This window comes from Pseudopipra pipra, chromosome 2 (assembly GCF_036250125.1).
Source record: "Pseudopipra pipra isolate bDixPip1 chromosome 2, bDixPip1.hap1, whole genome shotgun sequence".
In the NCBI taxonomy this organism is placed as follows: Eukaryota; Metazoa; Chordata; class Aves; order Passeriformes; family Pipridae; genus Pseudopipra; species Pseudopipra pipra.
Window position 1 is genome coordinate 110,358,012 of NC_087550.1, and position 14,918 is coordinate 110,372,929.

The window sequence follows — 14,918 nt, forward strand, 5'->3', positions numbered from 1 at the left end:
AATTGGCATGCACATGTCTTGGGAATAGAACAAACCACTGAAACAAAGAAAAAAATACCCAAACAGCAAAAAATAAACTCAGACATGGCTTACAAAACCACAGACAGCAATCTTAAAGAAACAGTCATACAGTTCCAATAGATACAGCTTTGCCAGTTAGTCAGTGCTAGTTCCCCACCCCAATCACACAACATGGCTAAGTTAGTGATCAGTGTTCAGACACTTTATCAGTTACTCTATAGGTATAATTAAGCCCACATCTATAAGCCTTTGGACTTTTATCCCCTCTTTTAAGCCTTCTCTCTCCTAGATTCTGACCAGTTCATAACAATAATATTGCATGAAAAGATAACTAGGAAAACAAATAATTTTTGTATAGCACAAGTAACTTAGGTAACTGTCCTTGAAGATGTATTTTATTACCACTGTTGCAGTGTTAATGTTACATTTAATGATGCAAAAATTAAACTAGCTGATACCTTTGTGACTAAAAAAAGGCTTGTTGGGATTTAAGAAGAAAAACAATTCATTGTGGAGGAAAGAGACTTATTCTTTACAAGGTCATTGAATATATGTGTTGCATTATACCTGATGGAGAAACTTCACAGTCTGAGCCACTGGTTCCACCAAAGGAACTTGAGGAAATACTGTGGGAAGAGGATTGAGGTGTAAAACACGGATGCATAACAACTTCTGCACTACTGCTGTCTTTACAGTCTGTAAAACAAGATGGAAGTTGCATTTGAGAAAACATATTTTATTGTCTGTGCTCTAATAGATTATAAGTGGATAGCTGCTTCTGTATTTTCCTACTTCATGCTTCAATTAATCAAGTAGCAGTTCTGATTTTACTCATCATGGAAATCTCCCTTCAGTCATTAGACTGGGGGCCAGAAAAAAGTTTCTTGCATATTTTTTCCATTAACTGTATGTTTTACAGGATGAGTTTTCCTACTTGCTGAAAAGCACCCATCAAAACAATGCTAATTCAAGAATTCTGTCATGAACAAAACATTCTTAAGGACTTTTTGATCACAGCTGTGTAACGAGTCTCAGCATACCACTATCAAGCTCTTCCAGACCCAACAACACATATTTTAGAAACCAAACTCAGAAGTAAACTTCATTAATCCATCATTCTGAAAGAACATATGTTCTGACATTCTCATGTTGGCCTATGATAGGATTAGAGGACCCTCTGCCAGCTACTTCTGATGTCAGTCCAGAACAAAAGAGGAACCAAGCGTAGTTTCTAGAGAAGTAAACACACTACTAAGAGAAGGGAAAACTCTGTATGATTAACATTTGATTGCTGGCATTGTTATTTGTATCATCTGGAGCAACTGTTGTAAAACAAGAGCATGGTGTCCAAGTGGAAGCAAAGCCTTCCTGAATAGCTTTCAAAGATATGGTTTGGTCATATTAAACTCCATTTCACACCAAAATAGTCTATAAAAAACCACATAAAAAGACTCAAAGAATTTAGTGGTAATGACTTGCTTCAAAATTGAAACAAACTGATAGTGTGAACAACCAATAAGCAATCAATGCAGGACAGAAATGTCCAATCATTAATGGGAGATCATTTCTTATAAAACCATTTTTGGCTTAATCCTCAAGGGAAACCTACAAAGCATCTTAAAAAGACAACTTGCAAAAATGGTCTATTGGTCACACAAAACAAGGAAAAATAAATTTTAAAAAATACACATTAATAGGAGATAATACTTCCTCCCCCTTTCCTATCTTCATTTTATTGTGTTATAATCCCTGAATAATATGGTACAAATAACTACAGTCTATAGCGGAGAAAAACCCCAAAATATTGTCTGTCTTTTTGCTAATCCCTTTTTGAACAAGTACTAATTCTCTTTTCTCTTAAATACTCCAAATAACACACTTATTTTAAGTTAATGCAGTCTTAGAATTCATTGTTTAAAGCTAAATCTGTTTCAGATCAAAGGACTTACTTGCTTACCTGAAAGTCTTGTCTCTGTAATCAAAACATATCAGATCCCAACAGCTACCAAAAAAATACAATTATTTACCCCATACTTGAACCTGCTTTGAGCAGGAGGTTGGACTAGATGACTCCCAGGGATCCCTTCCAACCTGAATTAAACAATGATCCTAATCTCTTCCCATAAGCACAGCCACACATAAAGAGATTACAGATGACTGAGGCAGAGATGGGGTCAGCATGGGGGACACAGGCAGAGATATAGAGACAGAGAGGCAGGCAGAGGGTGGCAGGCAGGGAGATATATTACAAAAATATTTCTGCTCTCTGATCACAGGCTTTTATTAGGACTTAAAATATGGCTGTGCCATTCACCCTTCAACAACAGCAATTAAAAAAAAAACCTGAAAATAATCACAAGAGGCAAATAATGATCATATTTTTAAAAAAATATCATGTGGCTTTCTTCAAAATATATGATCACTATCTATCAATACAATTTAAATTAAGTAAATTTATTCTCTATTATTTGGGCCATTTTCTCTACTCACAATAAAAGCTTCACAAAACATCCTGTAAAATTTAGGTTTGTTCAATATTTTTTCAATAAACATTACCTAATCATTTATATATTTTCCTCATTTTGAACAGGAAAACTGAAGTTATTAAATTGTTTTAAAAAATTAATTGCAGTATCCCCCTGAAGTTAATGAGGAAAAGTGCCATCTTGATGATCACATTCCTGTTATAACCCTGAAAACATTGATAATACTACTGGACATAATATAATTTCAGAGGTCAATTGTTGACTACTTACGGCTTCTCAAGGTAATTTTTTGATCAGAGCAGTGAAATGCCAAGTATGGATATAAAGTAAGAAGACAGTTCTCTGCTGTTGCTGCAATCTGAATTGAGAACCTTTGAAAACAAAACAGAGAAGTTACCATTTTCTATTTAGCAATGGTAATCGAGACATTTCAGCACGAGGACAAAAGACAGAATGAAGGTGTCCAGACAACTCCTCCACTCTTCTGTAGTGGTTCAACAGGAGATTGCACAGGTGGGAGTGCACCTATCAAAATGCTGAGGTTTAGTGTAGTACTTCCACTTCATAGTTTTACTATGAGTACAGGTGTATCATCAGTCTGAAAGAGTTAGCAGAGATTTCAAGAAATGAATTAACTCTGTCTCTCTAAAAAGAAAACAAAATATCAAAATCACGGCTGACATTTATGAGTGTCCTACAACTTTTGACAGGGGAAGCTTTCTTGAAAAGCAACTTCTATTTTGATATATCATTTTTTTCTGTAGGACTTTGCAGAAATGTCAAAATAAATACTTAAAAATAAATAAATTCAGTTTAAAAACAAGAAGATATTGACTGCAATTTCTTCAATATAATAGAAATTGATGTTCATGCTCCAATGTTCACTAGAGTGTCTGTACTATCTGTAGCAGCTATATTAATGTGCAGCAATCCCCCTTTTAATACTTTTTTCGTGCTTCACCTCAATCTCTGAGTCCAGTCAACAAGCAAATTATTGCCATCAATGGAAGCCTGTTAGTCATCTGTATTCATGTTCTTAGCTCAGTGCAACTGACAGGTAATTAAACTGAGCTTAGTCCTATGTTACTAAATAGCTGCGTTTGTACTCCACTCCACATTTACTTATTAACTAACATTAATGTTAATTAACTGTTTTGACTAAGCTGTCAAAAATACAAAGAAAAGTGTATTTTAATAATTCACACAGCATGCTGATATCCATCTTGCTTTAATATATTGACAATTATGCATATTGGAAATGTACCTTGCACAGAATATTTTATTTTCTTCAAATAAAATACTGAGAGATTCCTATTTATTGTAAATTTAGATTAACATTAAAAGCTATCACAAGACCTTTCAGATTAATTTATATATGACATAATCAGATTTTACTGCTTTTTTTATAGAAAATCAAGGAAAACGGAAATGTTTTAAAACTACCAGAAAGTAATTTTCTCTTTCATACTTCCCTCTCCTTAGATACCCCTTTCAAGAAAACTTTTTAAATAGAGAAAGGGTCCAATATAATCCATAGCCATCTTCTTATCTGTAAATATTCAAATTGGAATTCCAATTTCATAGCTAACAGCTATTTAAATCAATAATCCAGCTCTACAATGATTTTATTTGTTCATAGGACATGTCAATCCTATTGGAACAAGGGTCTTGGCCAGTTGCACCTTGTAGCACAGTATTTTTTTAGCTAATGTCATCCTTTCTGCTTTTATTCAGCAGAAATCTCAGAAGCAGGACAGATGGCTATAAGAGGTATATCAACATGTATCTATATGCACAAAATGTATATTTGTACATGCTCAAACCAGGTGTCAGAGCTTGTTTTTTCTAACTTTACCAAGCCATTTAAAGACACACAGGATCAATAACGACAACACAGAAAAGTTTGCCAACTTCCAACCCATGACTTTACTGTGGTGCCTCAGCCATTTCCATCCTCAGTGCTGGTTTGAGATTTGGGCATATGCCAAATTTTCATTCGTGCTCCAACTTGCACAGTAATGAAACACAAAAGTGTGCTTGAGAACAACTGCAGTACAGCTTAACTACTTATCCAAATTCCACGAGTGATACTACTCAAAGCAAAGACACTAAGTGCACATTCTGGAATATAAAGAACAGCCACTGCAACAGAACATCTGTGTATAAATAAATCCCTCAGATGTCATGGTGATGCTGGAAGAGAAGCTCCTCCCTGTTCCATGCTGCTAAGAACCCCACCAGGACACGCCTCGTTGCCTGCTGGTAACACAGTAAGAGAAATGAATACACCCAAACAATACTAATATTGAGGATGAGCAGATGGATCTGCAAGTCAACAACTGATTCTGCAGCTAACACTGATGACAAGGATTTAACTTCGCTGAAGAAGGGACTGAAGAATTTGCTATATGGGGAGATTCTGAGAGTTGTGAATGTTCAGCTGGGAGGAAAGAAGCTCAGGGGAATCTTGTCTGTGTGTACAAACATCTGATGGGAGGGGAGAAGGAAGATGGAGCCAAACTTTTCTCAGCAATGCTCAGTGAGAACACAAAAGGCAATGGGTACAAACTGAAATACAGGACATTTTATCAATTCATCAGAGAAAAAAAAAAACAACAAAATAAAACAAAACATGAGAGTGGCTAAACTCTGGACAAGTCTGCCCAGAGAAGTTTATGGACTCTCAATCTTTTAAGATATTCAAACACCAACTGGACAAGAGAGTTGATTCTTTGAAGAGGGGACAAGATGATCTCTGGAAGCTCTTTCCAACCTCAGCCATTTTGTGATAATAAATATCAACTCACTTATTGCCCACCTATCCACTTACCATTAAATATTTTAATACAGCATTTTCCCAAAAGTGTTATTTGAAAGGAAAGTTCAAGAATGAGACAGTAGCTAAAAAATTAATCTGAGTGTCAAATGATGGCACTCCATTCATAAGGACATATGGTAGAAAAGCAAAGGTGCTAGAGCTAAATGTTTCTCATACAATGATAAAGGCACTGAGATATACAGCACCAGACAGAAAAACATACACATTTCCATACAAACGTAGAAAATAGATTACAAAAGACATGTACATTCTGCATGTGCTTAAAATCATCTTTTACCACTGACCTTTATTTATAACATCATTAACAAAGTGACATTATAAAACTAGAAGTCTTGTATAATATATTTATTTTGGCATTTGCAGCAGAGTTTAACTAAATTATACAAAGGTCTGGGTTATTCTGTTGGAATGAAAGGTACCTCCATTGCTAGCAAATGTGAAGTCACTAATGTGTTAAATTATTCAGTGTATTCAGTTTTATAATGCTTAATAAAGTAAGTAAAAAATTTGTTATCTACATGGACCATCATTGCCACTGCTATTTCAGTGTTTATTCCCTAATGAGTATTTCAAAAGAACACAAAATAGGAAAATTGCCATTAAATATATTGTGTTTACCAACATTTGAAACCTGCTGATCACCAAAAGTAAAGCTCCAACTGTGATGACAAAAAATACCATCTAACACTGTAAGAAAAAGTTTATATAAGAAGTTCTTCACTTCTCTTCAAGTAACTGATTTTTTTCATTAAATTATTTGTTTTAATGTTTCTTGAAAGACAAAAGAACCTGAACCAAAATATATTTTCCTTTTTAATCTGCTCTATAGCATTTCAGATGTTTCCTGAAACAAGTGATTTGTTTTGTATCAGTGTATCCCAAGTGCTCTAGAAATGCAGGCAGACATCAGTTCTTAATTTTTGAATAACAGATGCTTCAGCTCTCAGGGACCATCACAGTGGGAGAAAGCCACAAGCACAGAAAAGAACAGGAGTGATTAATGAGTTTGGACCATCCTGGTTTTCAAAAGCACTCCCAACTATCTGAGGCGAAATGCCAATATATTCTAAGGTCAGATGAACACCGCAAGGCAGCACGCAAATATCAAGAACTGCAATGTTTTCTAGCTCCCTGTGCTCTCCAACTGTAAATGATATTGAAAGAATTGACAGCTTTAATTCTCCCAGGCGTGCCAGCAGAATACATGCATTGGACATTTGCCAGCAGTGCCTATTAAAGAGTTGCATGGTTTAGGCACGTTTCCCAAGAGCAAAGGGAACGGCAGCGTTTCCCCTGCGAGACACTGAGATCTGATGGACTATCAAAACAACTGGAACCAATCCATAACTGGGTTAGTGATTGTGTCTCAGTTGTATCATACTGTTATTAGAGGCTAAATTCCCTGACAGCCTCTCCTTCTGCAGCTCCAGCCAGAGTAACTTGAATAAATTCACAAATTGCATGAGTTTCCACAGCTCCCCAGTAGGAGGGAGAATGAAAATAGGCAACAGCAGAACATGGGACGCAAGGACATCAGAGCATTTGTGTCACCAATGACCACATCAATTTACCTACCCAACATGAGTGGGGATCCTGGGATACTTTGCTGCTCAGAGCATCACTTTCTTTGATTGTATGACACAACAGGCACCTGTTGTTTATTGATTATTTTTAGAAATAATAAATTAAATATCATTTCAATCAAGATGGCAGAAAACTTTCTTTTCTGTTGAAGTATTTGTATAATCAGCAAATTGAAAGATATAATAATGGTAGAGAACAATATATAAACATGACATACTTGCAGAAGTTTTTTGGGGGAAATACCTGTCATAGCTAAATATTTATTCCCATTTATTAAATACTTGCTCAAGAAAGTCTTGGATTTTGTGTTATCTTTTACTTCTGTATTCCTATCAGTCCTATGCAAGGAAACGTCATTTATCTTGCTTTGTAGTCAAAGGAGCAAATAGGAAGAACAGAAATCTAAAATAGCACTAGAAATTAACTGAAAATTCTCATTTAATGCAGTCATTAAATAAATATTAATGCACTTTCTTATGTTCCATTTAATGGAAGTTGTGCTGACACTAAATTTCCTGCATGAATGACAACCATATATCTCTTCAATTTTCTTTTACAAGTGCATATAGCATGTCTTTGTTATAAAAAATTATTGCCTGTCATCTTTCAAATATTTTCTGTAAGTAGTCAAATGCAACACTATCTATCCTTTTCCTAATGTTCATTGTGTATTAAGGAAAAAAAATATTTTTATTTAGAAGGAATAAATATGGGCTATCCAAATCAATTTACTCACGTATTAGACCAAATATAGAAAAGGAAAACACTGCAAAGGCTAAGTAAAAAAATTACCCAAACAGAGTATTTGCCTTGTCAATACTCCTGCCTTGAAATATGCCTAGAATTAGCTTTGCTTAGGGGTTAGAGCTTCTCTTCTAAGTAGTTAAATATAGGATATGATATTTTACCAACCCATGACAAATTTAAGTTTCCTATTTTAATAAGAACATCCCAGAACATGGAATGGAAGTTAAATTTCAAATTTTTTTTTCAAATAATTTTAAAAATACATATTACTACTTGAAAAGGAAAACATAAAGAGAGAACACCTGACAAATTAATACATCTTCAGCACCTGATACTGTGAGATTTCACAGCCTATTAAGCGGTCCAGGAACCTATTCAAGACCAGTTAGCTTTTATAGGTGTTATAAAAGGTTATAGGTTTCATTGTTTTATTATTAAAGACGTAGATGACCCTGAAATCTTGTCATCCTAAAAGACTCAAATTAACAAAGCAGTTTAAATTCATTAGTTGCACAGTCTGAAACAAATTGCTCAAATGCTTAGATAATTAGGTTTGAAGTTTGAACGTGTTGCACAGGGCTCCCATGGGGTTGGACTGGCAAGAATGAGGGCAGATATGCAGAGAACAAGAAATTGCAGCTACGTGTTACTACAGAGTGGAAATCAAAGCACATAATAACACTAACAGTAATAATAAAACTGGATAAATTTATCCAGGTCTGGATAAATTATAATGGACTTTATTAGAATAATAACAGGATTAGAGAATCAGGTGCTTACTTAGACTTTTCCAACTGAAGGAAAGAATTCTTTCTGGTTATGATAAAAATAATTTCTTCTGAAAGCCAATATGAATAATATTTTTACACTGACTAATGGTACACACAGAATCCCTTTGTTTTGGATGCTGTGCCATTTCATCCAGTTGTGCTCAGGTTTTGTATCACCTGCTCCTACAGCCCACACACACACTCAACTGCCTGTCAGGAAATCACATATACACCTGTGACTATTTCTGTTCATTTAAAAAGTACCTAACTACTAAGTTTTAAAACATAGCAACAATTTTAAGATGATTTGAAATTCTGGAGCATGAATTTTTTCACCTTCACCAGCAGGAATGGCTTTTATGGTTAATTAGATTACTTTCATTTGCTATATTTCTTTAAAAAACACACTGAGTTTGCCTTTAAATTGAAGATTGTATCCTTTATTTCCTTTTAATGGGAAATATAGAAAAAAGTTTATTACACAGGAGGAATTTTTATTTCTCTATAATAAGGTCTGAGAAGCTGTTAGTGCATCATATAAAAAGTTATTAAAACTAAATATTGTGCCTGCCCAGGAGCTATATTTTAGACCTCATCATAAGCTTAAATTATCCTTTTCTCATAATCACTGCAAACTTCAGCACACAGTTATGAACCTACACAATGACTAAATCTTAGAATTAAATAAAATTAATAAGAAATAGATTCCTGGCTGACAATCTATATTGGAAATATATAAAATACCAATCCAATATGAGCAGCAATAACTGAAAGGCCCATAACCCTTACATCAAAATAATATAAGATTAATATTTAGAAAAAATCCCATTCTAAGCTGGAGAGTGGAGATATTTAGCCCTCAAAATAGTTGCTTTACTGAAAATAGTAACTGCAGGAATGACTTTTACTCACAACAGCACCTATCTTTCTTCCTTATCAATAAACCCTCTCATCCCAACAAGGGGAGAGAGAAACAAGATGCAAGTTATCAGTAGATATGAATGAGACCTTGAAAAAAGATCCTAAGATGGACAATCAGATTAATTTTACATTAGAGGCCAAAGCTGAATTTTGTAGTTTTGAATAATAATTCAGTCAAAAAAAAAAATTCTATGTTCCATTTTAATTCTTTTCAGAATGATTCCTGTATGTCTTTACCCAACTACTGTGACTTCTTTGTCTTATATTCAACTTTATCAGTTTGGAACCTTCCCCCAAATGAATTTGAATTGCACACATTACCTGTTTTCTTCTTCATCAACGAAGCACATATTCCCTAAAAATGACACTGGCTTAGATGATCTAAAGCTGATATGGCAAATTAGTTGATTACTTTTCCCATCTGATGAAACAACAATGTCTAGTCCTTTTGGGAACTGCACAGTAAATGGGCAAATCCTGTCACCATCTTCAAGTTCAATCTGAGGAAGTTCAACGTGAATTTGCGATTGCCTGTGTTAAAAATAAATAATAATGGTGTTTGTGCTTACAGGATTGCAGTAATAAAGTTGATTCACACATTCACAAAACTATATTTCACAGTTAAATAGAGAAGAATAACTTTAGTTTTGAAGTACAAAACACATTAAACTAATTAAAGAATTAAAATTCTTTCAACATTTAGATGGTAGTTTGTTTTCTTCACATGCATCTGAACATTTTATACTGACCCACAATAGCTCAATGTCCACGTGAAGAGCAATTTCTATTAACTGTGTGACAAAAGGCATAAATAGGTTTCCAAAACTTAAAAATTTCACTGAATTATTGCACAATAATTTAAAGAGAGTTTTAAAGTAGAAATATGAAGGGGAATTTCATGAAGATACTTAAGATGCTTTCCCCAAGTTATGTGACTATAGGTTTCAGTTCCGAAATAAGAATGGCAGTCAGTCCAGATCCTTATGGAATCCTTTCAGTTCCAAACACTGAGTCACTGACAATAGACAAATCACTTGATAAATGAGTACTACTCAGACAAGATAAGACAATAATAATTTGAAGGTAAAGTCAACTTCATTAATTTATGACAACAGAAATGCTTTGCTCCAGTTCTTCTTCACTGAAATGACATCTATATGAGCAAAACTAATATTATTGTTCCTTACTGATTAAAAACAAAAAAGTTGTATCTTAAAAATTGGAATAGTTGTGAAGCTGGGTTATGGTACATAATATTACAAAAGGTTCTTAGAAAGATTACAAAAAGGCTCTTATAAGCAACAGGATGAAGTTGATCCACAGAGAAGTAACAAATACATGAATTGTCTATTGTAAAAAGTGGCAGGACTAAAACATTTGTGCTGTCCTTTTCAATACTAAAACCTTACTTATGAAGAAGAGGAGAGGGAAGAAGGAAAAAAAACACCACCAAAAATCACAACCCCACCAGCTGCTCAAAAAACAGCTGGATGTCAAAACAGTGCCTTATAACCTGTGCAGTAGAGAAAATAAGACAACAGAAAGATTTTATCTTATCACAATATGAAAAAAGAAATAAGACTATGATCTTAGTATCCAGCTAAAGAAAAAAGTCCTGGTAGGACTCTGCTCTTAATTTTTATGTTATTCATGGTAATTTTTTATTTCTGATATAAATTCATAGAGTGAATAAATCAGAAGATAGTCACTTCATGAAGCAGGAATGTTTGAGGACAAAATATGGGCTTGTTGAATATACAGCAATATTATTGACATTATTTTTTTCTTAAATATGCAGATTCTTTTGCTGAGCATAAAATTAATACTAACCTTCACAAACAAAAGTTAAGTCACTTTTTTGGAAGAGAACAAACCCAACAATTATTCAGGATTTACATAATAAATCTACGTTGAGATTTTTACCTTAAATAATCTTGGGGAATGATATTGATGTCTGCTTCAGTTTCCACATCCAGAGGAACTGGCATCATGATTAAAAAGGGAGGGTCAAAATTTAGTTTTGGTGACTTCAGAGTGCCAGACAATGTTATCTTGTATGGTGATGGATTATCATTTACATACACTGATATTTCAGAAGTATATGTCCCAGGACAAGCTGTTCGAAAGGTTTAAAAAAAAAATTATATTACCATAAATACATGCAACTAAAGGAGTTACATTAAGAGGTTTTGGGTTAGGTTTTTTGTTTGTTTTTTAAAAAAAAATCTGCTTTCTTTCTAAAAATGCGTTTTAACGCATAAAATAAACATAGTAGCAGAAGAATATTTATTAAGAAAGCTTAGAACACTTGCCTGCAGCAAAGAAAAATCCACATTTTTTTTAACTTGCCAGAAATTTTTCAGTCTGAGTTTTTAATTTATTGCACTAATATTCTGTTGTACATAATATCAATACAACACTTAGCAGATTTTAAAGAGTTGCAGTCATACTATAAATTACAATAATTGACACAGAGAATACTTATTTTATAAAGGAAAAACTATCAGAAGCATCTGACTGCCAAGATAAGGAAAAGTTGGTGCCTTTTAAGAGGGCAATGACTACAGTTACACAGATGACCCTAAAACCTGTAATGTTGCTAAGTCAACCTCACACAAGCCAGCAGGACCAGTCCTACCCTCCACTAAGAGCATCTTCCATTTCATAGAAACATTTAGGTTGGAAAAGACCTTTAAGATCATCAACTCCAACTGCAAAACTAACACTGCCAAGTCCACAAAAAAAAAAAAGTGATGGGATGACCAAAGATCCTTCTCCAGGCTTTCTCTACAGTGCAGCTGGACATGACAATAGTGAAGATAAAGATTACCTTGTGTTCTGCCCCTTCTCATGCCACCTTCCTAACTGCTGCAAGGCAGCTTCTCTAGGATGGAAAAGCACATTTTTCTTCCACTGACACAGAGAGCAAGGTGCTTCCTTCCATAACCATTACACTACCAAAATGGTATTCCAAACCAAGCAGTGCCATTTACCAAATTTTCAGACATTACCACTGCTGAAGAGATAGCAACACAAGCAATTTTGAGGGCCACCTAGTGAACAAGTCTTGTACTTAGCAACAAATCTGCATGGTGTATTGTAAGACAACCCAAAAAGTTTAATTTTTGAGAAAAAACACCTTTTCCTTTGATTCCTCTTTATCAGATCAGTATGGAAAAATCCTTACCTAAGAAATAAGAGGAAAAGATAGCCAGAAAAAAATAATTTGTGTTTTATGTGTCTGTATGAGCATTTATGTGTCACTGCAAACAAAATACACATGACAGGCTCTTTTCAGATTAGCTCAGATAATTAAATCCACAGCCTGAGAAAGAGCTGTCACTGTTTACAAACAAAAAGAATAAAATCTAGTGTCTTCAAAACACTTTGTCTTATTTTCTCCTTGTAAGACCCAATTTCCTAACGGAGATGATAACAGAGGAGCTTCACAGAAGCCTGTTATGACACTAGAACATGGCCTGAGGATTCCTTTGTTTCAGACCAGAAAACAGGAAAGTGGCAAAGTGAAAACCAGGTCTGGTAAGAACTGCTGCAGTGTTTGCAACATCTGTCTAATTCCATGTTAAATGGAAATGAACTTTAAAAGACAATACTGCTGAGAAGGCTAAGAAGATTCTGATTGTAGATTTTGATACAAGAACACATCTTCCTCTGACACTTAGTCCTTTTATGAAGGAAAAGTGAGACAGCATCAGAAAAAGGTCATGAAGGTGGACAAAGAGCCAAACAGAATATTTTTTACAAGCCTATAAGAAAGGATGTTCTACACAAGTTAATCCCATATATGAGCTAGACAGTCTTCTGTTCTACAGAAGACTATCTGTTCTACAGAAGACTATCTAGCTGGGCTAGAACTACACAATATTTCTGGTGTTCTATCTTCATACATACATATGTCATATGATAAAGTGAAAGGCCATAATCAATAAATACCATAGGGATGGAATATAATGAAGGAAAAAAAGTAGATGAGTATGTGTCAATATCAAAGAATGTGCAATTTTCAGTAACTCACATTTTAAAATATTCACATTAACCATCCATTCTGTACAGAACAATTCTAACAAATTCATTAATATAAGATTGCATCTATTTGCTATAGAATCCCTCACTCAAAAAACATAACAGACAGTGCTTAATCCACTGATCATTCTGTGTGTGGCTCCACACATTTGCTCACATCAAAATTCTCCATAGTACTGTTATGACCCACCCCTGAAGGCAAGGATAACTCAGGTTCTTGTTAACAGATCCCTTGGGGTGGATTAGAGTGAAGTGACACTGAATAAGTGGTGTTACGTGTATATATGGCAGGTTTATTTTAGAACAATTCAGTTGCAATGGAAAGCAGGTATGTAGCCATTTGGGGCAGTATTATCTATAGTAACACAGCAATATAAAAGCATAAGGATATCACTTAAGAAAATACATAAAGAAAAGGAAAAAAAGAAAGAAAAGATAATCATAGATAGTAGAAAGATATCACCACTCGTGGATCCAGCGACAAGACTTGATTGTTGTAATTTCGACGTCTGTTGATCGAAGTGATGGTCACAGTCTTGATCCGTCATGGAAGCCCATGGAACACTAAGCTCAGTGGGTTAACATATGTTTAGGTTCAGGTGGGAACACCCAGGTACCTGCTCTGGACAGGAGGAGTTTTACACTGTCTGTTGAAAAACTGTGGATCATGCACAGTCCTCTGGTGGAAGGCCCCAGCAATGACTCTGGGGGCACTTTGGGTGCCTTTGATGGTTTATGACACCTTCAAAGACATGACAGCTGCCCCTCCTGCCAGAGCAGTTGGCCCAGTTATGCCCCAGCAGAAGGGGCCTACATGTAAATGTCCCGGTACTTCTCCGGGGGAGAGTTTTATGACTGAGACAGTTGTGTAAGGGAGTACACTGGCACGATAAAAAGCATTATGCCACCTCCGCAGGTTCTGTTTCTTATTGACTTTCTCACTTATCTGGCTCAAAACCAGCTTGTTGCCGAACAAAGGTTGGTTTGTCACGGTCCATCCGCCAATGGTGGGTGTGCACCCCTTGTCTTATGTGGATCAGAGGTTTTGCCACCAAACACAAAAAACACTCCTCCTCCCCTTTCGTTGGGGGGTGCAAACCCAGCCAATTGTTTTGCAAATGGCCAATTGTTGGAGGCATTAACCATTAGCATTTCAGTCTCTCATAAGCACATAAACGAATAAATTATTGCTTATGTCAGAAACAGCAGGACATTGTAATACCGTGATCATTTTAAACAGACACAAAGACAAAAAAAAAAGTGAATTATTTCATTAAGATACTTTCATTAGTTTGGAAGGCATAGGGTCAATGTTTTCAGGATATTTCTTGTTAAACAAATTACTTTGCAATTAATGAGAATTATGTCCTGAACTAACAGCTGAAGTCATGAATTTATTTTACTACTCACACCTTTAATGACCACTGTCAAAGCTTGTGCTGCTGTTACAGTTCTGATATACCACCATTAATTTCTATAGGACAAAAAAAAAGCAGTCCAGTGGAT

The 14,918-nt window shown here is 35.0% G+C and overlaps 1 protein-coding gene across 3 annotated transcripts in view; it reads right to left on the minus strand.

Moving 5' to 3' along the window:
• Window positions 1-14,918, minus strand: part of CFAP47 (cilia and flagella associated protein 47) — a 281,915-nt gene that overhangs the window by 224,461 nt on the left and 42,536 nt on the right. For all 3 annotated transcript variants that reach the window (XM_064646845.1, XM_064646846.1, XM_064646844.1), the window contains exons 25-28: window positions 11,292-11,484; window positions 9,690-9,899; window positions 2,778-2,878; window positions 589-717 (exon numbers count right to left, since the gene is read on the minus strand). In XM_064646845.1, coding sequence (XP_064502915.1) covers window positions 589-717; window positions 2,778-2,878; window positions 9,690-9,899; window positions 11,292-11,484 — 633 coding nt within the window. The remainder of the gene's footprint in view (window positions 1-588; window positions 718-2,777; window positions 2,879-9,689; window positions 9,900-11,291; window positions 11,485-14,918) is intronic.